General features: G+C 43.7%; 1 protein-coding gene across 1 annotated transcript in view; it reads left to right on the top strand.

Annotated features, from left to right (window-relative positions):
- LOC133557319 (glutamate receptor ionotropic, NMDA 2C-like) overlaps positions 1-26,707 on the top strand; it is a 170,955-nt gene extending 144,248 nt beyond the window's left edge. The window contains exons 13-16 of the mRNA XM_061907693.1: positions 1,061-1,221; positions 4,510-4,697; positions 7,259-7,491; positions 23,606-26,707. Coding sequence (XP_061763677.1) covers positions 1,061-1,221; positions 4,510-4,697; positions 7,259-7,491; positions 23,606-25,150 — 2,127 coding nt within the window. The 3' untranslated portion in view covers positions 25,151-26,707. The remainder of the gene's footprint in view (positions 1-1,060; positions 1,222-4,509; positions 4,698-7,258; positions 7,492-23,605) is intronic.
- The last annotated feature ends 262 nt before the right edge of the window (positions 26,708-26,969 follow it).

The raw sequence follows: 26,969 nt of genomic DNA, 5'->3' as shown, positions 1-26,969 counted from the left end.
TTGTCATAGAACACGGCAAAACACATTTCCGTCCCCCAAAAATATTTCAAGGTGGAATATTTGATTATATTCATAAAATGTTTTATAAAATAAAATAAAAAATCCAACAAAAAATGTATAAAGTTGTTTTATACCCCTTTTGTCATAGAAAATGGCTAAATATATCACCCCCCCAAAAAATATTTCAATCTAGAATCTTTAATCATATTCCTAAAAAAATAAAATAAATTAAAACAAAAAAACCGACAAAAAATGTCTAAAATTATTTTATACCCCTTTTGTCATAGAACATGGCAAGACACATTTCCGCCCCCCAAAAATATTTCAAAGTGGAATATTTGATTATATTCATAAAAATAAAAAATTAAAAATTAAAATAAATCCAACAAAAAATGTATAAAATTGTTTTATACCCCTTTTGTCATAGAAAATGGCAAAATATACCCCGCCCACCCAAAAAAAATATTTCTAACTGGAATCTTCTATCATATTCATAAAAAAATAAAATAAAATAAAACAAAAAATCCAACAAAAAATTTCTAAAATTGTTTGATACGCCTTTTGTCATAGAACATGACAACCCCAAAAAAATTCAAAGTTTAATATTTTACGTGAAATAACGTTGATTTTGAGTCATCATTATTTTCCGAACCGTGTCACTTTTAAAGACACACAAACAACTCAAACGGCAGCTTGGTGTTATTAGAGTCAACATTTTTGTTACATTTTATGTTTTTTTTTCATTTTTTAAATAGTCTTTTTAGAATGTGCTGCGACCGTTAAAGAAAAAAAGGCTCTCGGGGTTGAACTCCGCCTCCCGATTGGACAGCGATGATGCTAAAATTGGATTTCATGCAACTGAGAAGTGCCTCACCCCCCCTCCATCCACCCCCCTTTCCACGCGACTCCTTTCCCCGATTCCCCCCTCTCGAGTCCTCACGTCACCAACCTTCCTCCTTCTTCCTCTTGTCGCTCCTCCATTCATTCCCAAATTATCATTTTTTTACGCTCTCCCTCACTTCAGTTTCTCTCCTTTCACCCCCCTCCATCTGCCTCCTAGTTCCAGAAACCGCACGAGCATTACCCTCCTTTCCGCTTCGGGACGGTCCCGAACGGCAGCACGGAGAGGAACATCCGCAGCAACTACCCCGACATGCACACGCACATGACCAAGTACAACCAGAAGGGGGTGGAGGAGGCGCTCGACAGCCTCAAGAACGGGTAACCACTTTTCCCGTCTTTTTTTTTCTTGTCATTGAACGCACCACACATAGACTTATATTTAACTTGCTCTTTTGTCACCTAAGAGTTTTTTTTTTTTTATGATTTTTTTTTTTTGTAAGTGGCGCATATTTAAGGACGACTCAGGATGTATTTTTAGAAGAAATCAAGTCACTCGGAGGGCAACTTTATTTGTGTTCTCAAGTGCCGTCGAGCGTGAGAGTTGGAGAAGTAAAGGCTGGCAGGATGACGTCATCGTCTTTATTAGACGACACAATCAATCAATCAATCAATCAATTTTTATTTTTTTATGGCCCTGAATCACAAGAGCCTCAAAGGGCTGCACAAGCCACGCTGACATCCTCGGTTCAGAGCCCACATAAGGGCAAGGAAAAACTCACAACCCTGTGGGACGTCAATGTGGATGACTGTGAGAAACCTTGGAGAGGACCGCAGATGTGGGTGACCAGATGTAATGGACGTCGAGTGGGTTTAACATAATATTGTGTAAGTCCAGTACATTGTGGATCTAACATAATAGTGAGAGTCCAGTCCATAGTGGATCTAACATAATAGTGTGAAAGTCCAGTCCATAATGAATCTAACATAATAGTGTGAGAGTCCAGTCCATTGGGATCTAACATAATAGTGAGAGTCCAGTCCATAGTGGATGTAACATAATATTGTGAAAGTCCAGTCCATAGTGGATCTAACATAATAGTGTGAGAGTCCAGTCCACAGTGGATCTAACATAATAGTGTGAGAGTCCAGTCCATAGTGGATCTAACATAATAGTGTGAGAGTCCATTCCATAATGAATCTAACATAATAGTGTGAGAGTCCAGTCCATTGGGTTCTAACATAATAGTGAGAGTCCAGTCCATAGTGGATGTAACATAATATTGTGAAAGTCCAGTCCATAGTGGATCCAACATAATAGTGTGAGAGTCCAGTCCACAGTGGATCTAACATAATAGTGTGAAAGTCCAGTCCATAGTAGTTTTAACATCATAGTGTGAGAGTCCAGTCCATAGTGGATTTAACATAATAGTGAGAGTCCAGTCCATAGTGGATCCATCATAATAGTGTGAAAGTCCAGTCCATAGTAGATCTAACATAATAGTGTGAAAATCCAGTCCATAGTGGATCTAACATAATGGTGTGAAATTCCAGTCCATAGTGGATCTAATATAATAGTGCGAGAGTACAGTCCATAGTGGATCTAATATAATAGTGCGAGAGTACAGTCCATAGTGGATCTAACATAATATTGTGAAAGTCCAGTCAATAGTGGATCTAACATAATAGTGAGAGTCCAGTCCATAGTGGATCTAACATAATAGTGAGAGTCCAGTCCATTGGGATCTAACATAATAGTGAGAGTCCAGTCCATTGGGATGTAACATAATAGTGTGGGAGTCCAGTCCATTGTGGATCTAACATAATAGTGAGAGTCCAGTCCATAGTGGATCTAATATAATAGTGCGAGAGTACAGTCCATAGTGGATCTAACATAATAGTGAGAGTCCAGTCCATAGTGGATCTAACATAATAGTGTTAGAGTCCAGTCCGTAGTGGATCTAACATAATATTGTGAGAGTCCAGTCCATAGTGGATTTAACATAATAGTGTGAAAGTCCAGTCCATAGTAGTTTTAACATCATAGTGTGAGAGTCCAGTCCATAGTGGATTTGACAAAATAGTGAGAGTCCAGTCCATAGTGGATCCAACATAATAGTGAGAGTCCAGTCCATAGTGGATCTAACATAATAGTGTGAAAGTCCAGTCCATGGTGGATCTAACATAATATTGTGAGTCCAGTCCATAGTGGATCTAACATAATAGTGAGAGCCCAGTCCATTGGGATCTAACATAATAGTGTGAGAATCCAGTCCATAGTGGATCTAACATAATAGTGAGAGTCCAGACCATAGTGGACCTAACATAATATTGTGAAAGTCCAGTCCATAGTGGATCTAATATAATAGTGCGAGAGTACAGTCCACTGTGGATCTAACATAATATTGTGAAAGTCCAGTCCATAGTGGATCTAACATAATAGTGTGAAAGTCCAGTCCACTGTGGATCTAACATAATATTGTGAAAGTCCAGTCCATAGTGGATCTAACATAATAGTGTGAAAGTCCAGTCCATAGTAGTTTTAACATCATAGTGTGAGAGTCCAGTCCATAGTGGATTTAACATAATAGTGAGAGTCCAGTCCATAATGGATCCAACATAATAGTTTGAAAGTCCAGTCCATAGTAGATCTAACATAATAGTGTGAAAATCCAGTCCATAGTGGATCTAACATAATAGTGAGAGTCCAGTCCATTGGGATCTAACATAATAGTGTGAGAGTCCAGTCCATTGGGATCTAACATAATAGTGTGAGAATCCAGTCCATAGTGGATCTAACATAATAGTGTGAGAGTCTAGTCCATAGTGGATCTAACATAATAGTGTGAGAGTCTAGTCCATAGTGGATCTAACATAATAGTCAGAGTCCAGTCCATAGTGGATCTAACATAATATTGTGAGAGTCCAGTCCATAGTGGATCTAACATAATAGTGTGAGAGTCCAGTCCGTAGTGGATTTAACATAATAGTGAGAGTCCAGTCCATAGTGGATTTAACATAATAGTGAGAGTCCAGTCCATTGGGATCTAACATAATAGTGTGAGAGTCCAGTCCATTGGGATCTAACATAATAGTGTGAGAATCCAGTCCATAGTGGATCTAACATAATAGTGTGAGAGTCTAGTCCATAGTGGATCTAACATAATAGTGTGAGAGTCTAGTCCATAGTGGATCTAACATAATAGTCAGAGTCCAGTCCATAGTGGATCTAACATAATATTGTGAGAGTCCAGTCCATAGTGGATCTAACATAATAGTGTGAGAGTCCAGTGCGTAGTGGATTTAACATAATAGTGAGAGTCCAGTCCATAGTGGATTTAACATAATAGTGAGAGTCCAGTCCATAGTGGATCTAACATGATAGTGTGAGAGTCCAGTCCATAGTGGATCTAACATAATATTGTGAGAGTCTGCCATCCCTTGTGGTACTGCAGGTGGCGCGTTATGTTTTTGATTAGACTTCTTTAAAATATATATTTGTGTATGAATTAAAAATGTACACTACAAAAAATTGGTCCAAGCCTGGGCCCCTGGAGAGGAGGTCCAGACTGAGGCTAAGGGAAAAACAACTCATAGCCATAGCACACATCCCTCTTACATGTGTTTTTGCCAAAATCTACCCGGTAACACTAGATTGTTTATCCGCAGGAAGCTGGACGCCTTCATCTACGACGCGGCCGTGCTGAACTACATGGCGGGCAAAGACGAAGGATGCAAGCTGGTGACCATCGGCAGCGGCAAAGTCTTCGCCACCACGGGCTACGGCATCGCCCTGCAGAAGAGCTCGCGCTGGAAGAGGCTCATCGACCTGGCGCTGCTGCAGTTCCTCGGAGACGGTGGGCGAGCAATTAAAAAAAAAAAAAAAAATTTAAATACCAAAATACAAGACCTGCTAAATTAGCTAAAAAGGAGAAAATGCTAACTGTAACATGCGCCAAGTACCAAAATACTGTAACATGCTAACCTTAATGTACATCAAGTACCAAAATATGACTGAAGGGTATATCTTAGCAAAAAAAACTAGCATGCTAACAGTCAAAGTGACAAAATATTTGACTCTGAGTTATACACCTGCAAATTTTGCAAAAAAAAAAGGCTAGCATGCTAATATTAGAATGCTAACAATAGCGCCACAGAATTGGTGTCAGTCGGGTTTGTTTTGCTGTAAGGAGGCTGGCTTTCTCGGAAGATATAAAAACCCCGCAGAATGGTGCGGAGTGGGGAATGATTATCCCCATCACACACACACACACACACACACACACACACACACACACACACACACACACACACACACACACACACACACGTTATCATTTGGAATGGGGACCAAGTTATGTGTGTGTGTGTGTGTGTGTGTGTGTGTGTGTGTGTGTGTGTGAATGAATGGTGCGGAGTGTGGAATGATTATCCTCAACACACACACACACACACACACACACACACACACACACACACACACACACACACACACCCACACTGGTTATCATTTGGAATGGGGACCAAGTTGTTGTTCGGTACTTTTGGGGACCACCATTTTTACAGGTTGTGGAGGCATAAAAAAAATTGGTAAAATGGCCACTTCCCAGTTAACTCTTACACGTCTTTAAATTTCTGGATGGATGAACTAATGTGCTGATCATACTTACTGGGGACCCAGGGGAAAAAGACTTAATGTGGTTAATGGGGACCAAATTGGTAAAATTGGTTGTTCGGTACTTGTGGGGACCACCCTTTCTACAGGTTGTGGAGGCATAAAAGAAATTGCTAAAATGGCCACTGCCCAGTTAGCTCTTACACGTCTTTAAATCTCTGGATGGATGAAGTAATGTGCTGATCATACTTACTGGGGACCCAGGGGAAAAAGACTTAATGTGGCTAATGGGGACCAAATTGGTAAAATTGGTCGTTCGGTACTTGTGGGGACCACCCTTTCTACAGGTTGCGGAGGCATAAAAAAAATTGGTAAAATGGCCACTACCCAGTTAGCTCTTACACGTCTTTAAATCTCTGGATGGATGAAGTAATGTGCTGATCATACTTACTGGGGACCCAGGGGAAAAAGACTTAATGTGGTTAATGGGGACCAAATTGGTAAAATTGGTTGTTCGGTACTTGTGGGGACCACCCTTTCTACAGGTTGTGGAGGCATAAAAAAAAATTGGTAAAATGGCCACTGCCCAGTAAACTCATACACGTCTTTAAATCTCTGCATTGATGAAGTAATGTGCTGATCATTCTTACTGGGGACCCAGGGGAAAAAAAGTTAATGTGGTTAATGGGGACCAAATTCAAATAATTTTGCATAATTCACACAAATGCGTACGTGACTACTGAGGGACCATTTATAGATGGTCACAAACATAAACATATACTGCTTATTTTCGTATCCCATTCGCCGACATCTCCTGCAGACAAACCACCCTAGTTATGTGGACCAGGTGGAAGTGATTGACTATACACGGAAGAAGTGTGAGCAGAGTAGCGAGTGCAGTACCAGCTACAGCCCGATGAGGTGGCTGCTGTGCAAATTTCTCACACTCCAATCAACCAGTAAACATGTTTTATTGGGCCAAAGCTTAAAAATCACTTAGGCATCTTCAGAATGGATCTGACTATCATTTAAAAAGGTTTCCCTTTAGGGAACCTGTTTTTTTTGGTACCCATACCGTCAGAGGTCCCCTAAAAGTGTGTAAACAGAGCGATGTCCCCATTAAGTAAGCATTGTCAGAACACACACACACACACACTGGTTATCATTTGGAATGGGGACCAAGTTGTTGTTCGGTACTTGTGGGGACCACCCTTTCTACAGGTTGTGGAGGCATAAAAAAAAAAAATTCGTAAAATGGCCACTGCCCAGTAAGCTCATACACGTCTTTAAATCTCTGCATTGATGAAGTAATGTGCTGATCATTCTTACTGGGGACCTGGGGAATAAGAGTTAATGTGGTCCATGGGGGACCAAATTTAAGTAATTTTGCATAATTCACACAAATTTGTATGTGATTACTGAGGGATATATATTTTATTAAAGTTCAAATTCAATATGACATGATCCTCAGAATCATTTAAAAAGGTTTCCCTTTCAGGGGACCTGTTTTTTTGGTCCCCATATCGTCAGAAGTCCCCTAAAGGTGACTTTATAAACAGAGCGATGTCCCCATTTTGTCCGCATTGCCAGAACAAATACACACTCAAACACACCATGAAGGCTGCCTGATGTGTGGAGTTAATATCCACCTCCACTGAGAGGTTTAAGTATATTCACAAACACACACTGACATACAACATGTGAGTGACAAAATGGGCCAATAAGAGATACCGTCGATGAATTGTCGCGGCGCGACCCGTCAACGTAATCCGTGCTTTCCCTCGCCCCCTTCTCCGTCTCCAGGAGACACTCAGCGCCTGGAGACGGTGTGGCTGTCGGGCATCTGCCAGAACGAGAAGAACGAGGTGATGAGCAGCAAGCTGGACATCGACAACATGGCGGGCGTCTTCTACATGCTGCTGGTGGCCATGGGCCTCAGCCTGCTGGTGTTCGCCTGGGAGCACCTGCTCTACTGGAAGCTGCGCCACTCGCTGCGCAAGTCGCGCAAGCTCGACTACATGTTGGCCATCAGCAGGGTGAGGCAGTGGCGACGCGTTCGGGTGTACAGCATTTTTCTCTAAATGAAAAAAAAAACTACTTATTTTACTTGTAATAAGCACAATAGTTGCATGATTAACACTTTGTAGGGCGCAACACAACATTTAACTTCCTGGAAAAAAAATCTACACCCTCATTAAACAACACGGTATATGTAACCTACACAGTCTTGCCATCTAATGACAAATGAGATCAGAAAACAACTGCACAGCACTAGCTTAATGCTAGTTTACATGGGATTTGCCATAGACAGGCTACTATTAGCATCAGCAATTTTATATGGCGATTTGAACACCTCCAAATTTGTTAAGGAAAACTACAATTTGGATGAATGTTACAATCCAAAAGCCGGTGTGTAATGAGCACAATACTTGCATGATTAACACTTTCTAGGGCGCAACACAGCGCTTAATGTCCTGAAAGAAACAAATCTACACCCTCGTTAAAACAATACGGCATATGTAGCCTACACAGTCCTGCCGTCTAATGACAACTGGGATCAGAAAACAAGTTATAACTGGACAGCGCCAGCTTAATGCTAGTTTACATGGGATTTGCCATAGACAGGCTACTATTAGCATCAGCGATTTGAACACCTCCAAATGTCTTAATGAAAACCACAAGTTGGGTGAGTGTTACAATCCAACAGCTGGTGTGTAATAAGCACAATACTTGCATGATTAACACTTTGTAGGGCACAACACAACGTTTTACTTCCTGTAAAAAAAAATCTACGCCCTCATTAAAACAACACGGCATATGTAGCCTACACAGTCCTGCCGTCTAATGACAACTGCGATCAGAAAACAAATTATAACTGGACAGCGCTAGCTTAATGCTAGTTTACATGGGATTTACCGTAGACAGGCTACAGCAATTTTACTTGGCGATTTGAACACCTCCAAATGTGTTAATGAAAACCACAAGTTGGGAGAATGTTACAATCCAACAGCTGGTGTGTAATAAACACAATATTTGCATGATTAACACTTTGTGGGGCGCAACACAGCGTTTTACTTCCTGTAAAAAAAAAAAATCTACGCCCTCGTTAAAACAACACGGCACATGTAGCCTACACAGTCCTGCCGTCTAATGACAACCGAGATCAGAAAACAAGTTATAACTGGACAGCGCTAGCATGATGCTAGTTTACATGGCATTTGCCATAGACGGGCTACTATTAGCATCAGCGATTTTACATGGCGATTTGAACACCTCCAAATGTGTTAATGGAAACTACAACTTGGATGAATGTTACAATCCACCAGCTGGTGTGTAATAGGCACAATACTTGCATGATTAACACTTTCTAGGGCGCAACACAATGTTTTACTTCCTGTAAAAAAAAAATCTACGCCCTCGTTAAAACAACACGGCATATGTAGCCTACACAGTCTTGCTATCTAATGACAAATGAGATCAGAAAACAAGTTATAACTGGACAGCGCTAGCATGATGCTATTTTACATGGGATTTGCCATAGACAGGCTACTATTAGCATCAGCGATTTTACATGGTAATCTGAACACCTCCAAATTTGTCAATGGAAATTACAACTTAGACGAATGTTACAATCCAAGAGCTGGTGTGTAATGAGCACAGTACTTACATGATTAACACTTTCTAGGGCGCAACACAACGCTTAATGTCCTGGAAAAAAAAACTACGCCCTCGTTAAAACAACACGGCATATGTAGCCTACACAGTCCTGCCGTCTAATGACAACTGGGATCAGAAAACAAGTTATAACTGGACAGCGCTAGCTTAATGCTAGTTTACATGGGATTTGCCATAGACAGGCTACTATTAGCATCAGCGGTTTTACATGGCGATTTGAACACCTCCAAATTTGTTAAGAAGAACTACAACTTGGATGAATGTTACAATCCAACAGCTTGTGTGTAATGAGCACAATACATGCATGATTAACACTTTCTAGGGCGCAACACAACGGTTAACGTCCTGGAAAAAAAATCTATGCCCTCGTTAAAACAACACGGCATATGTAGCCTACACAGTCTTGCTATCTAATGACAACTGAGATCAGAAAACAAGTTATAACTGGACAGCGCTAGCTTGATGCTAGTTTACATGGCATTTGCCATAGACCGGCTACTATTAGCATCAGCGATTTTACATGGCGATTTGAACACCTCCAAATGTGTTAATGAAAACCACAAGTTGGGTGAATGTTACAATCCAACAGCCGGTGTGTAATAAGCACAATACTTGCATGATTAACACTTTGTAGGGCACAACACAACGTTTTACTTCCTGTAAAAAAAAAAATCTACGCCCTTGTTAAAACAACACGGCATATGTAGCCTACACAGTCTTGCTATCTAATGACAACTGAGATCAGAAAACAAGTTATAACTGGACAGCGCTAGCATGATGCTAGTTTACATGGGATTTCCCATAGACAGGCTACTATTAGCATCAGCGATTTTACTTGGTGATTTGAACACCTCCAAATTTGTCAATGGAAACTACAACTTAGATGAATGTTACAATCCGACAGCTGGTGTGTAATGAGCACAGTACTTACATGATTAACACTTTGTAGGGCGCAACACAAGGTTTCTACAAGCTAGTGAAACAAAACGGCATGGGTAGCCTACACAGTCCTGTCATCTGATGACAACTGAGATCAGAAAACAAGATATAGCAACTGGACAGCACTGTTATCATAATAAGCTAATTTTTAAATGTTATATTAAAAAAAATCTAATTTTATCATCAAACAATTAGCATTTGTTGACACACTTAAGTACCAAAAACTGGTGCCATTGAGTATGTGCGTCGATTCCCAGGTACCAGGTTTTGGTGCTGTATTGGTTCGAATGTGACCAGCACCCATTCCTAAGTGTTGAGGGTATAAACATTTTTTTTTAACTTATTTTTGTTAAAATTAACTTCGGTCTTTTAGTCATGTTAAATTTTTCCGACTAAAAACTGACATTGATAGTACATATGTGCATTCGAAGGGTACCACTGCTGGGTATCGATTCACGTCAAATCAAACGGTGCCATACTTCGTAATGCTACTTAACGTAAAGCTCCACTCTTCCAAAAAATGCTATAGCTCGATGCTAGTTTACATGCGATTTGCCATAAACAGGCTACTATTAGCATCAGCGATTTTACATGGCGATTTGAACACTTTCAAATGTGTTCATGAAAACTACAACTTAGATGAATGTTACAATCCAACAGCTGGTGGGTATTAAGCAAATTACTTAGACGATTAACACTTTGTAGGGCGTGACACAATTTTTAGCTTCCCGCGAAACAACATAGCATATGTAGCCTACACAGTACCGCCATCTAATATCTCGGAAGTGCATCTGCATTTAAAATGAGACAACTAAACTCAGAAAATAAGTTAATAAGGTAATTGTTAAAGGGGAACATTATCACAATTTCAAAAGGGTTAAAAACAATAAAAATCAGTTCCCAGTGGCTTGTTGTATTTTTTTGGAAGTTTTTTTCAAAATTTTACCGGTCTCGGAATATCCCTAAATAAAGCTTTAAAGCGCCTTATTTTCGACTCTCTGCGAAGACACTGGCCATTTCCCTGTGACGTCACACAGTGGTGCCAATGTAAACAAACAATGGCGAATACCACAGCAAGATATAGCGACATTAGCTCGGATTCAAACTCGGATTTCAGCGACTTAAGCGATTCAACAGATTACGCATGTATTGAAACAGATGGTCGGAGTATGAAAATATTGAAGAAGAAACTGGAGCTACCGAGCGAATAGCTATTAACGCTATTCATAGCCATAGCATGGCCGAATAGCTGCGTTAGCATCGCCGGTAAAATGTCCGGACCAAACGATCAGGACTTTCGCATCTTTTGACACTGGAGCAACTTAAATCCGTCGATTGGTAAGTGTTTGTTTCGCATTAAATGTGGGTGGGAGGAAACATAATATAGTTGCAAATGCATCTACAGGTTATCCATACATCTCTGTGCCATGTCTGCTTTAGCACCGCCTGTAAATAGCATGTTAGCATCGATTAGCGTAGCATGTTAGCATCGATTAGCTGGCAGTCAACATCAACAAAACTCACCTTTGTGATTTCGTTGACTATCGTTGCAAATGCATCTGCAGGTTATCCATACATCTCTGTGCCATGTCTGCTTTAGCATCGCCGGTAAAATGTGGAGCCACTCTGGCACATTCAATGGGGGTCTGGCGGCAGACACTTTGGCATCTTTGGGTCGGTGGTGCAACTTGAATCCCTCCCTGTTAGTGTTGTTACACCCTCCGACAGGCATGATGTCTCCAAGGTTCCAAAAAATAATCAAAAAAACGGAAAATAACAGAGCTGAGACCCGGTATTTGTAATGTGTTGAAAATGTGTTACCTCGGCGACGTCACATTCTGACGTCATCGCCTCCAGCGCATTAAACAGAAAGGCTTTTAATTCGCCAAAATTCACCCATTTAGAGTTCGGAAATCGGTTAAAAAAATAGATGGTCTTTTTTCTGCACCATCAAGGTATATATTGACGCTTACATAGGTCTGCTGAAAATGTTCCCCTTTAAATGTTACATTAAAAAATAAATGTTTTTATTCAAACAATTAACATTTATTAACACACACAAAAGTACCAAAAACTAGTGCCTGTATCGATTCCCAGGTACCGTTTTTTGTTTGTTTTTGCAATCATATTTTTTTCTGATTATTTTTGATAAAATCAACTTAAGTCTTTAAATTTTTCACACTAAAAACTTAGTTCATATGTGCATTCAAAGTATTGGAATGAAATAAACACATCTATGTTGACCATTTTTTATTTTTTTATTTAGGACTGACGTGAATTGAGAGATTTAACCAGTTGGAAAATAATATAAATCCAAATATATTTATATATATTTTTTTACACTCTTAAAACTCCCCGAGGACTTTTTCCGTCCTGGCTGCACTTAACTGCTGCTAAATTATGTATACCCCCAGAAGGTGTAACACCTTGGATGCTGCAGAAAAAAAAAAAAAAAAAAAAAACATTTGTTGCCTGTCCTCGCTTGCTAAAATTAGACTCGGCCATGAAATACAATATTAATCCTTCAAAAATATTGTATTTTTTTTTTAGATATTTACTGTATTTACTCTGTATACCTTTTCTTTAAAAAAATAAAAAAATGTTTCTAATAAAAATAAGTCCTGTTACCCCCAATGAAAAAAGTGGAATATTCCATATTACATAATTTAAAAAAATGTACAACTATTTATTGTTTTCTATATTCAAATATATTCCAACTATTCCTTTTTTAACTGACGACTGTAATGTTCCTCGTTAAAAAAATGCCATCAGCATGAATCCCAGGTGACTTCATTTCAAGTAGTGTTCCATCTTTGAGGGGCTAAAAAACTCAAAATGAGTCACATTCTCCAAGATGGTTGATACTTGGGACGATGCTAAGGTTGTACCGATACCAATATAAAAAAATATTTTGATACTTTTCTAAATAAAGGGGACCACAAAAAATGGCATTATTGGCTTTATTTGAACAAAAAATCTTATTGTACATTAAAAACATGTTTATTATTGCAATTTAATCCTTAAATAAAATAGTGAACATACTAGACAAGCGGTAGAAAATGGATGGATGGATGATTACGAGACAACTTCTCTTTTAGTAATAAGTAAACAAACAAAGACTCTAATTAGTCTGATGACAGATGCAGTAACATATTGTGTCATTTATACACCTATTATTTTGTCTACATTACTAAGGACAAACTGTAAAAAATGATTATTAATCTACTTGTTCATGTACTGTTAATATCTGCTTATTTTCTGTTTCAACATGTTCTATCTACACTTCTGTTAAAATGTGATAATCACTTATTCTTCTCTTTTTTGATACTTTACATTAGTTTTGGATGATACCTAAAATGTAGGTATCGATTCGATACCAAGTAGTTACAGGATCATACATTGGTCATATTCAAAGTCCTCATGTGTCCAGGGGCGTCCGAATTTTTATATAAGAAAAAAAGATTTTGTGACGATAAAAAAAATCGATGTAATCTTAGTAGTATCGACTAGATACGCTCCTGTACTTGGTATCATTACAGTAGATGTCTGATATAGATCCACCCATGGTGTTTGTTTACATTGTGACGCCGATAAGCAATTGTATCGTCCTACGGTGTGTAGTGAAGCATGTTTAGATATTCCTCGTCCTCCAGTGATAACGATACTTGTAAGAAACTCACTTTATTTGTTGCCATGGAGGCAAAGATTAGTGATTTAGAACTAAATCACTGCCGAGTGTGTCAGTGTTATAGCTTCACCTTTATCTTTAGTTTTCAAGCCAAAATGTGTCCGTTCTCCCTTTCCTGTATACACACTTGTAAGTACTCCGTGTGCGTGCACTGCCGAACATGCTCCTCTGCTCATAAACCCAGCAATATCACGACGTGACGAAGCGCCGTCATGCCCGTTAAAAAAACTAAATGAAAAAATATGTGGAACCGATACTTTTCAAACAGAGTACAGTTCCGTTTTTTTATTTTTATTTATTATTTACGTGATAGTATACCAGTACCGGTACCGTACAACCCTAGTTCATGTGCTTATACATGTTATTTTTGTAACATTCTACAATGTTATGTTGTTTTCTTACACTTCTGAGTCTGAATTGCAAGTTTTATGTAGCCATTCCACAACATTCGATGCGTTGCATGAAAAAATAAAATAAAATACAAATAAAAATAAAAATGCACTCTCAGCTTAATGGCAAAGACTACTTTCTGCCTCAGGAAGTAGTCTTTGCCATTAAGCTGAGAGTGCATTTTTATTATTATTTTTATTTTATTTTATTTTATTTTTTTATGCAACGCATCGAATGTTGTGGAATGGCTACATAGAACCTGCAAATTCAGACTCAGAAGTGTAAGAAAACAACAAAACATTGAAGAATGTTACAAAAATAACATGTATAAGCACATGAATTAGGGTTGTACGGTACTGGTATACTATCGCGGCACTAATGAATAAAAAAAACAAAAACAAAACGGAACTGTACTCTGTTTGAAAAGTACCGGTTTCCCATATTTTTTTATTTAGTTTTTTTATCGGGCATGACGGCGCTTCGTCACGTCGTGATATCGCTGGGTTTATGAGCAGAGGAGCATGTTCGGCAGTGCACGCACACAGACTACTTACAAGTGTGTAGGCAGGAAAGGGAGAACGGACACATTTTTGGCTTGAAAACTAAAGACAAAGGTGAAGTTATAACACTAAAACACTTGGCAATGTTTCAGTTGACCCCAAACAGGACAAGCGGTAGCAAATGGATGGATGGTATTACTGCTTCCAAAGCACATCATTTCACTGTAACGTTCACTTCAGTGGAATTCAAGATCCTGTTTGCAGCCCCTAAACATTCACTCACTGTCATTTTGTTGTTGTTTTTTCACAGAAAAAAGCAAAACCTCTGTCGTTGTCACTGATGTGTTGAAATTGAAGTTGACTTTTTCGATATCATATCTGGTGCTTGCTTCATAAAAAAGGTAATTTTTAGAGGAGGAAGGGAAGGTGTACGGTAAGGTAAAAAACACACCTTGACTGATATATATTTACCAACTTTTTATTTTTATTTTGTAAGAGTTTTTGACTTCTACCTCGTAAATATGCCTGGATCTGTTGCCAGATAGTACATTTTTTCTTCCAAGTAATCTAAGTTGTGGTTGGACTACAAAACGCAAAACTAAATATGAATATATAAAACAAAATTAGCCCTGCGATGAGGTGGCGACTTGTCCAGGGTGTACCCCGCCTTCCGCCCGATTGTAGCTGAGATAAGCGCCAGCGACCCCAAAAAGGGAACAAGCGGTAGAAAATGGATGGATGGATGGATAAAACAAAATTAAATGTTCCCCTGATTTAAATGATTCTGAATGAAATATGTTGAATTTTGCAAATAGGGACGACTTAGCTGGGTTGGTAGAGCGGCCGTGCCAGCAACTTGAGGGTTGCAGGTTCGATTCCCGCTTCCGCCGTCCTAGTCACTGCCGTTGTGTCCTTGGGCAAGACACTTTACCCACCTGTTCCCAGTGCCACCCACACTGGTTTAAATGCAACTTAGATATTGGGTTTTCACAATGTAAAGCGCTTTGAGTCACTCGAGAAAAGCGCTATATAAATATAATTCACTACTAGGGACCAGTGACCCGAGGGTCACTGGTTCAAATCCCACCTAGAACCAACCTCGTCACGTCCGTTGTGTCCTGAGCAAGACACTTCACCCTTGCTCCTGATGGGGGCTGGTTGGCGCCTTGCATGGCAGCTCCCTCCATCAGTGTGTGAATGTGTGTGTGAATGGGAAAATGTGGAAGTAGTGTCAAAGCGCTTTGAGTACCTTGAAGGTAGAAAAGCGCTATACAAGTACAACCCATTTATCATTTACTTCTAAATCACTAATCTTTGCCTCCATTGCAACAAATAAAGTGAGTTTCTTACAAGTATCGTTATCACTGCAGTACTGCATCAATATACATAAATTCTAGATGCGTCAATAATCGACTTTTTATCAAATCATAGCTTCTGATTCGTAATCATAATGGAATCGCGACATGCCCAAGTTTTTACCCCCGCTCGACCGCATACATGCTACCAATTCAATCAATCAATCAATCAATGTTTATTTATATAGCCCCAAATCACAAATGTCTCAAAGGACTGCACAAATCATTACGACTACAACATCCTCGGAAGAACCCACAAAAGGGGCAAGGAAAACTCACACCCAGTGGGCAGGGAGAATTCACATCCAGTGGGACGCCAGTGACAATGCTGACTATGGGAAACCTTGGAGAGGACCTCAGATGTGGGCAACCCCCCCTCTAGGGGACCGAAAGCAATGGATGTCGAGCGGGTCTAACATGATACTGTGAAAGTTCAATCCATAGTGGCTCCAACACAGCCGCGAGACTTCAGTTCAAGCGGATCCAAGACAGCAGCGAGAGTCCCGTCCACAGGAAACCATTTCAAGCGGATCAGCAGCGTAGAGATGTCCCCAACCGATGCAGGCGAGCGGTCCATCCTGGGTCCCGACGAGCGGTCCATCCTGGGTCTCGACTCTGGACAGCCAGTACTTCATCCATGGTCATCGGACCGGACCCCCCTCCACATCGGGACCTGGTCGGTGCCTACAGAAGGACCCGATTCAGTCCCCGCTTCAAGTGTGGGCGCCAGTTAGACGACGCTAAATCGCCGTGGATTGATGTTTTCCCGCCGTAATTGGGAAAGCTTGTTTAAAACAATTACCGGAATGGCCGTAGAGGGGATAAAAGCGCTAATTCGGGGGATTTTGCCGGTAAACTTTAAGGGTTTGGCAATCAGTGTGACTCAGCAGCTGCTTATGTTGTTGGGGAACTCGACTATTGAGACGTGAGGCTTCAATGGACTCTCTGCTGCTCTTCAGCGTAATTACACCATTGAGACAGGATCCCTCTTCTTTTTTCTTTTTTTTTTTATTAGATTAGCGGCTAAGTGACTATCAGATCGTTAATCCGCATCAGGCGCTTCCCCAGGGCCAAATTGAATTGAGCTTTCTTTTCCCGGAACCTTCTGTGTCGGGAGCGTCCGTAGTATTTGTTTCTACGGACCGAAAGCAATGGATGTCGAGCGGGTCTAACATGATACTGTGAAAGTTCGATCCATAGTGGGTCCAACACAGCCGCGAGAGTTCAGTTCAAAGCGGATCCAAGACAGCAGCGAGAGTCCCGTCCACAGGAAACCATCCCAAGCGGAGGCGGATCAGCAGCGTAGAGATGTCCTCAACCGATACACAGGCGAGCGGTCCATCCTGGGTCCCGACGAGCGGTCCATGCTGGTTCTCGACTCTGGACAGCCAGTACTTCATCCATGGTCATCGGACCGGACCCCCTCCACAAGGGAGGGGGAGGGACATAGGAGAAAAAATAAAAGAAGCGGCAGATCATCCATCCATCCATTTTCTACCGCTTATTCCCTTTTGGGGTCGCGGGGGGCGCTGGCGCCTATCTCAGCTACAATCAGGCAGAAGGCGGGGTACACCCTGGACAAGTCGCCACCTCATCGCAGGGCCAACACAGATAGACAGACAACATTCACGCTCACATTCACACACTAGGGCCAATTTAGTGTTGCCAATCAACCTATCCCCAGGTGTATGTCTCTGGAGGTGGGAGGGGCCTATCCCCAGGTGTATGTCTCTGGAGGTGGGAGGGGCCTATCCCCAGGTGTATGTCTCTGGAGGTGGGAGGGGCCTATCCCCAGGTGTATGTCTCTGGAGGTGGGAGGAAGCCGGAGTACCCGGAGGGAACCCACGCATTCACGGGGAGAACATGCAAACTCCACACAGAAAGATCCCGAGCCTGGATTTCAACCCAGGACTGCAGGACCTTCGTATTGTGAGGCAGACGCACTAACCCCTCTGCCACCGTGAAGCGGCAGATCAACTGGTCTAAAAAGGAGGTCTATTTAAAGGCTAGAGTATGCAGATGAGTTTTAAGGAAAACATGAGAATCAGCAAGTCCGAGTCCATGGTTCTCGCCCGGAAAAGGGTGGAGTCCCATCTCCGGGTTGGGGAGGAGACCCTGCCCCAGGTGTAGGAGTTCAAGTACCTCGGAGTCTTGTTCGCGAATGAGTGCAGACTGGATCGTGAGATCGACAGGTGCGGCATCTTCAGTAATGCGGACGCTGTATCGATCCGTTGTGGTGAAGAAGGAGCTGAGCCAGAAGGCAAAGCTCTCAATTTACCGGTCGATCTACGTTCCCATCCTCACCTATGGTCTTGAGCTTTGGGTTTTGACCGCAAGGACAAGATCATAGGTAGAATCGGCCCAAATGAGTTTCCTCCGCCGGGTGGCGGGTCTCTCCCTTAGAGATAGGGTGAGAAGCTCTGCCATTCGGGGGCAACTCAACTGGCTCCACATCGAGAGAAGCCGGATGAGGTGGATCGGGCATCTGCTGAGGATGCCACCTGAACGCCTCCCACGTCCGACCGGTAGGAGGCCACGGGGAAGACCCAGGACACGTGGGGAAGAATATGTCTCCCGGCTGGCTTGGGAATGCCTCACGATCCCCCGGCTGGACGAAGTAGCTGGGGAGAGGAAAAGTCTGGGCTTCCCTGCTTAGGCTGCTGCCCCCGCGACCCAACCTGGGATAAGCGGAAGAAGATGGATGGACGGATGGCATTTGGTCTTACTTGAATCGGGACCTGGTCGGCATACTGCGTCATATAAATACACGCCACACACACATACACCCCACTCCTCATCCAACGCTCTCGAGGATTAAATCCCTTAGGGAGGGGGGGGTGGGGACATAGGAGAAAAAAGAAAAGAAGCGGCAGATCAACTGGTCTAAAAAGGAGGTCTATTTAAAGGCTAGAGTATACAGATGAGTTTTAAGGAAAACATGAGAATCTGCAAGTCCGAGTCCATGGTTCTCGCCCGGAAAAGGGTGGAGTCCCATCTCCGGGTTGGGGAGGAGACCCTGCCCCAGGTGGAGGAGTTCAAGTACCTCGGAGTCTTGTTCACGAGTGAGTGTAGATTGGATCGTGCGGCATCTTCAGTAATGCGGACGCTGTATCGATCCGTTGTGGTGAAGAAGGAGCTGAGCCGGAAGGCAAAGCTCTCAATTTACCAGTCGGTTTGACTTGGGAGTTTAGCGGGTCGTCATGTAGTCCCCGTTTTGGTTTTCCTCGGGGTCTCAGGAGAATGCTTAATGACGCTGAATATTCCCCAGGTGATGAATGGAGACTTTGATATAATTGTTTTTACTGTCAGCTGTGTTTCGTGGAACCGGTTTCCTCCAGATACAGTTTAAAAATCTCCTTTTATCCATCTATCTTCCTCCGCTTATCCGAGGTCGGGTCGCGGGGGCAGCAGCCTAAGCAGGGAAGCCCAGACTTCTTTCTCCCCAGCCACTTTGTCCAGCTCTTCCCTGGGGATTGTGAGGCGTTCCCAGGCCAGCCGGGAGACATAGTCTTCCCAACGTGTCCTGGGTCTTCCCCGTGACCTCCTACCGGTCCGACATGGGAGGCGTTCAGGTGGCCCGAACCACTGGAGAAGCAGCGGCTTTACTTTGAGCTCCTTCCCGAATGACAGAGCTTCTCACCCTATCTCTAAGGGAGAGACCATTTGGGCCGCTTGTACCCGAGATCTTGTCCTTTCTGTCATAACCCAAAGCTCATGACCATGGGTGAGGATATGAATGTAGATCGACTGGTAAATTGAGAGCTTTGCCTTCCGGCTCAGCTCCTTCTACACCACAACGGATTGATACAGCGTCCGCATTACTGAAGACGCTGCACCGATCTCACGATCCACTTTCACCTCACTGGTGAACAATTAGCCTGCACACCTGTGGGATGTTCCAAATAAGTGTTTGATGAGCATTCCTCAACTGTATCAGTATCCATTGCCACCTTTCCCGACTTCTTTGTCACATGTTGCTGGCATCAAATTCTAAAGTTAATGATTAGTTGCAAAATAAAAAAATGTTTATCAGTTTGAACATCAAATGAAGTGAAGTGAAACATATTTATATAGCGCTTTTCTCTAGTGACTCAAAGCGCTTTACATAGTGAAACCCAATATCTAAGTTACATTTAAACCAGTGTGGGTGGCACTGGGAGCAGGTGGGTAAAGTGTCTTGCCCAAGGACACGACGGCAGTGACTAGGGTGGCGGAAGCGGGAATCGAACCTGCAACCCTCAAGTTGCTGGCACGGACGCTCTACCAACTGAGCTGTGCCGAGCTATGCTGTCTTTGTGGCATATTCAACTGAATATGGGTTGACACAATTTCCCAACACATATGGAAACGTGGTTTGTGAATATTTTTAAATATAGTCGGCTTTTTTCATCATTTGTTTTTAATTATTGATTTTTTTTTAAATATTTTTCAATACAACACCCTTTTTTATTTAAATTTTTTTGTGTTTAAAAAAAAAAAATTCTATTACGTGTCCTTGAGTCTGTTCTACTGTAAATTACAGTACTCACAGGTAGCCCGGGGGGCGCTGGCGCCTATCTCAGCTACAATCGGGCGGAAGGTGGGGTACACCCTGGACAAGTCACCACCTCATCGCGCCAGCGCCCCCCGCAACCCCAAAAGGGAATAACCGGTAGAAAATGGATGGATGGATGGACAGGTAGCCCGGAGGATTCTAATTGCTATGGTTTTCACCCGGCCACTACAACACTGGCACAACATGAAAACACTTAGTCACATCCTGGACTAGAACTTGGTTTTAAGTGCTGAACCATAGCCGTGTGTCGATTTTCAAAAACTTGGTCAACCGGACAGTCACAGTTACGATCATTAGCTGCGTTGTTAGCGTTCCGGGTTGTTAGCATTGGGTGTCCTGTGTTATTGATGCTGAAGAAGTCGTGCATCTTGAATCAGCGGAGTTCATCTCCTCTTTGCCAGAAGATACTTCTGTGCTGAGTCCGATTCCACGCCCTGATGTGGTCCTTTAACATCGCTCGCACCGCAGGCTCGACAGGGGTTGGTGATGATCCACATCAAAAAGTTGTTCTTTTAATGCACCTCGATTATAGAACCTCTGATACTTATTTGAAGTTGTTGAAAAAATACAATATTGTGGGTCCTTTAAGAACAAGAGAACCTTTACAGAGACGCCACAATTGTTTTCCTTAAACTTGACTCTCTGTTCTTTTGTTATTTGTTGGTTTTCGTCTTGCGTCCTTCTGACGTACTGCATAACAGTGCGGTACGCCAGCTGCACTGAAGCAGACAAACAGGCGAATCAGAGGGTCATAAAGTCGGCACAAAAAATCATCGGCTGTCCCCTGCCCTCCCTGAAGGATTTACATAACTCCCGTTGCCTCAAGAAAGCAAAAACCATCACTAACGACCCTAAGGCAGCTGATAGTGACCTTTAATCGCTCGGCTGTCGAGAGCCTGCTGACGTACTGCATAACAGTGTGGTACGCCAGCTGCACTGAAGCAGACAAACAGGCGATTCAGAGGGTCATAAAGTCGGCACAAAAAATCCTCAGCTGTCCCCTGCCCTCCCTGAAGGATTTACATAACTCCCGTTGCCTCAAGAAAGCAAAAACCATCACTAAAGACCCTAAGGCAGCTGATAGTGACCTTTAATCACTCGGCTGTCGAGAGCCTGCTGACATACTGCATAACAGTGTGGTACGCCAGCTGCACTGAAGCAGACAAACAGGCGATTCAGAGGGTCATGAAGTCGGCACAAAAAATCATCGGCTGTCCCCTGCCATCCCTGAAGGATTTACATAACTCCCGTTGCCTCAAGAAAGCAAAAAGCATCACTAAAGACCCTAAGGCAGCTGATAGTGACCTTTAATCGCTCAGCTGTCGAGAGCCTGCTGACGTACTGCATAACAGTGTGGTACGCCAGCTGCACTGAAGCAGACAAACAGGCGATTCAGAGGGTCATAAAGTCGGCACAAAAAATCATCGGCTGTCCCCTGCCCTCCCTGAAGAATTTACATAACTCCCGTTGCCTCAAGAAAGCAAAAAGCATCACTAAAGACCCTAAGGCAGCTGATAGTGACCTTTAATCGCTCGGCTGTCGAGAGCCTGCTGACGTACTGCATAACAGTGTGGTACGCCAGCTGCACTGAAGCAGACAAACAGGCGATTCAGAGGGTCATAAAGTCGGCACAAAAAATCATCGGCTGTCCCCTGCCCTCCCTGAAGGATTTACATAACTCCCGTTGCCTCAAGAAAGCAAAAACCATCACTAAAGACCCTAAGGCAGCTGATAGTGACCTTTAATCGCTCGGCTGTCGAGAGCCTGCTGACGTACTGCATAACAGTGTGGTACGCCAGCTGCACTGAAGCAGACAAACAGGCGATTCAGAGGGTCATAAAGTCGGCACAAAAAATCATCGGCTGTCCCCTGCCCTCCCGTTGCCTCAAGAAAGCAAAAAGCATCACTAAAGACCCTAAGGCAGCTGATAGTAACCTTTAATCGCTCTGCTGTCGAGAGCCTGCTGACGTACTGCATAACAGTGTGGTACGCCAGCTGCACTGAAGCAGACAAACAGGCGATTCAGAGGGTCATAAAGTTGGCACAAAAAATCATCGGCTGTCCCCTGCCCTCCCTGAAGGATTTACATAACTCCCGTTGCCTCAAGAAAGCAAAAACCATCACTAAAGACCCCAAGGCAGCTGATAGTGACCTTTAATCGCTCGGCTGTCGAGAGCCTGCTGACGTACTGCATAACAGTGTGGTACGCCAGCTGCACTGAAGCAGACAAACAGGCGATTCGGAGGGTCATGAAGTCGGCACAAAAAATCATCGGCTGTCCCCTGCCCACCCTGAAGAATTTACATAACTCCCGTTGCCTCAAGAAAGCAAAAACCATTACTAAAGACCCTAAGGCAGCTGATAGTGACCTTTAATCGCTCGGCTGTCAAGAGCCTGCTGACGTACTGCATAACAGTGTGGTACCTCAGCTGCACTGAAGCAGACAAACAGGCGATTCAGAGGGTCATGAAGTCGGCACAAAAAATCATCGGCTGTCCCCTGCCCTCCCTGAAGGATTTACACAACTCCCGTTGCCTCTACAGAGCAAAAAACCTTACCAAGGACAGCACACACCCTGGCTTCCACCTGTTCAACTTGCTACCATCAGGCAGGCCCTACAGGTGCATCAGAGCCAGAACAAACAGGCTCAGAGACAGCTTCTTTCCCAAAGCTGTCACCATGTTGAACTCTAACTTAAAATAATAATAATTCACCCCGATACAATACCCTACTGTGCAATACTACACTTCGAGTGGTCCGTCACTGATTGTTATTTATTACTTCGGTACTCCTGTCTTGCTCTGTATATTGTACAGTTTTTTGTACTTCTATAGTGTTTTGTATATTGTACAGAATTGCTTATTATTTTTATTGGATAGTAGGCTGTTTATTTCAATTGTTAGTTTTTCCTTTTGCCTCTTATGTCATTTATTTCACCCCATATTTGTTCCCACTACCGCACCTTAAGTTGGAGTCTTTAATCTCGTTATATGCAAATATAATGACGATAAAGTTCATTCGATTCTATTCTATTCTATTCTCTTCCAGGGTATCTACAGTTGCTTCAAAGGAGTGGAGGATCACGGCCGTTCATCCGGTCTCGCCAAACCGGACCTGACGTCCAACTACACCCAAGCCAACATGCTGAAGATGCTGCGCACCGCCAAAGACCTAGTCTCCACCGCCAATGTGGAGAGCTCCCTGGACAACGCCACCAAGACCATCGAGCACTTGAGCCGGCACAGCTGTAACTTGCCCGTTCGTGTCCCGCACATACCCACGGATACCGTTCCGGGGGGATTTGCGTATGTCATGGAGAACCACTTCCCGCAGAGGTCCGTCTCCCCCACTCTGGCCACCGTGACATCGCTAAAACAGCAAAGGGGCGTGAGCAGACCCACGCCGCTGCGCTACACCCTCCCGACTCGCTCCACTTCCTGTTTGTACGATCGCTTGCTTCCTGTCTCTAGCCTCAGCAGCCCCCACTTGGCGGTTAGCGAGACGCTCCCGCATCAGCATCCCCACCACTACCAGACCACTGGAAGACTCTATGTAGACGCCCAACCGCGCTCGCCGTTTATCTCCTACACCGACTTGCAGCTGCCTGACATCTACACCTCCCATCCCGTCTCCTTGGCCCATAAGCAGCAAGCGGAAGGAGGCGTCTACCAGAGGAAAAGGAGGTCCAAGAGCTTCCAGTGTGGAGATGGTGATGCAGAGAGGAGAACATTTCGGAATCATGAAATGATCGACCTTCCCGTCTGCCTTAGTGAGCTGAAAGCCAACCGCCTTCAGGACAATCACATCTCGGCGCCCAGCATGGAAAGCATCTACTCTGTGGAGGGCACGTGTCCTCAGGTGGAGAACTACTGCTCCTGGCCCCCAGAAGACCTCATGCTAAGAGGAAAACGCAGGCGCCGCCGCTCCTCTTTCCTCAAAGCGACTTGGGGCAGCGAGCAGATCCACCAGCTGGACGAGTCCCAGTCATCCCTATCCAGCCAGTCACCCTCCACACTTCCAGACCTGTTTCCCTGCATCCTTACCCAGACGACACCTGCTAAGGCCTCCAACCCCGCCCACGTCCGAAACAAACTGTGCCTCCCTCGAAACCAGGCCTACCTCCACATAAGGGAGGACCACAGGAAGCCCACCGGGCGCAAGGGCCAAAGGCTGAAATACTCCCACTCCACTCATCTCCCGACGTACGGCGAAGCGGTGCAGCACGGTGCTGGTCTTGGGCGAGGGATGGTGCGGCGAGCCACTAGCTTGCTCAGCAAACAATACACCCACTACCTGAACTCTTACCCTGGACTACCACTCTACCATTCACCCCTGCAGCAGCACAACCCGGCCCCAGGTAGCCAGCGGGGCCCCGGCCCAGTGTGCCAGCTGCTGGCCTGCGGTGGTGGACGATGCGGGGGTCAGAGGGCGCTTTTGTACCAGGACAGTGTGTACGGAGGCTACGGGGTCTATCAGGGCTCTCGGACTGGGTCAGAGACTCATGTGAGTCAAGGAGGAGTCAGCCAGCCTGCGGGGAGCCCGTGCGTGGTCCGTCCCTGGAAACGGGTCTCCAGTTTGGAGTCGGAGGTGTGAACCAGAAGGAGACAACTGACCACTGTGGAGAAGGTCAAGTCATTATTGTACCAGGTCTGTAGGTTCTTGTGAGTTTAAATGGATGTGACTGCACCTTTGCCAGGTGACCCTCCAGAACACTGTTGGAACTTGGCAAGATTGAGCCTCTTGCTGCTTGCTTGTCCGTTTTCACGCGCTTTGAAGGTGTCCGCGGTGTCGGCGGGTGGTGGACGTATAACCAGAGTGATCCTGCTGTGATTGTAGTGTATATATTTCACTGTGGATGGATTTCAGACTTTAGTGTTGTTGACTTGATAAAGCTGTGAGGAGATGAAAGAGTCTTTGAAAACTGTCACCAAAAAAAAACCCAACACAAAGCAGCCATTGTCGCGAGGCGTCATAATAGAACACACACAAACTAGACATTTTGACAGAGCAGCGTTTTTCTGGGACGGCGTAATCAGTTTGAGACATCTGCAAAAAGATATCAGGTACCTTCTTTAAAGCGGCTATCTATTTTTGTAGCAACATATTAAGATTAAAAATTGTACTGTCACAGGCGAGACCAGATCTGAAGGCTTGTCTTCGCGGAAGCTGTTGATGGTAGATTAGTCTGTTTGTTGGCAGGTTTATGCAAAAACAGCAAAACCGATATCCACAGAACTTTGTAGGAAACGAGTACGAGTGATGGACCCGTAATTTCGGCGCAGGTCGAGGGAGTTATTTCCTCTTGCTTTCCACCCAGATCAGAGGAGCACTCTGTCTTCCATGAACCAGAAAATAGCCTGCCAGCGAGCAAACGCACCACTTAGAAAGAGACGTCGCCGGTTAGCCGCGAGCTAATGGCTAACTATTGTAGCATGTAGCAGCTCGAGAGGCCGACATTTCCCTCAGGGGGTTGACAGAGACCAAAGAGCTGAAGAAAGTCAGACTCGCATACGTCGCTTCATCCGTAAATGCTAACCTGTGTAATCTCTCTACTGCCGCCAAGTGGCCACAAAAGGAAGGCGCCGGCGTCCGATGAACAGCGCTTACTGAAAGCAGTCCACATGAACACAAAGTGAAGATCTGGACAGCACTGACCAGCACAAGGTGTCTTATTACCGAAACCACGGGCTCTCGTTCCTCGCTGGGTCTCAGCTTGGGGCCGCGGTACAGCACAGACAACACACAGGGCCTCACGAATACGTAAACGTATTTAATCGAAAATGCTATATCGATGTGTTATTTGACTGTCATTATTCATGTAATCTACTTATGATAGGAATTTGTAGTCACTTTTAGACATTTTCTAATTTCGGGCACACGGTGTAAAGCTTGCCTATTTGTTACTATTGTATTACTAACTCAGCTCTGTTTGCCTATTAGGATTTTCACCCCCCCACCCTCCTCTTTTCTGCTCTTTTGTATTCCCCCCATCGTCCTTCTGCTTTTCTGCCCCCCCCCCCCCCTTAATTGCTTAATGATCAATTTTAAATGAGACGATTGAGAGCTGTTATATTATCTGTATCACCCATGGTCCCTCACCCCTGTAATTAATCACTTAGACCAATTAAAGAGCCTTTTTGGATGAATACAAGTACGTGTCTCTTTTTGCAAAGAGCCTTGTGTCACATGTTTATACCGATGTATCGACTTGTTTCCTGCCTTAAACGGTTCTGGTCGATCATGGGGTGAGGGTTAAAGAGTAGGGCCAGGGTTAAGGGTTACGGTTGGTTTTAAGATACCTGAACCAGACAGGCGATTCCAGAGTAAGGCTGAATCCCAGTTTTCCACCTTACCCCTTGTATTTGCACTATGCCCTCGGTTTTCGCATTTGCGTTGAGCAAGTATAAGAACG

This window comes from Nerophis ophidion, linkage group LG08 (genome assembly GCF_033978795.1).
Source record: "Nerophis ophidion isolate RoL-2023_Sa linkage group LG08, RoL_Noph_v1.0, whole genome shotgun sequence".
In the NCBI taxonomy this organism is placed as follows: Eukaryota; Metazoa; Chordata; class Actinopteri; order Syngnathiformes; family Syngnathidae; genus Nerophis; species Nerophis ophidion.
Note: the sequence above shows the minus strand (reverse complement) of the source record. Positions and strands in the feature narration are given on the sequence as shown.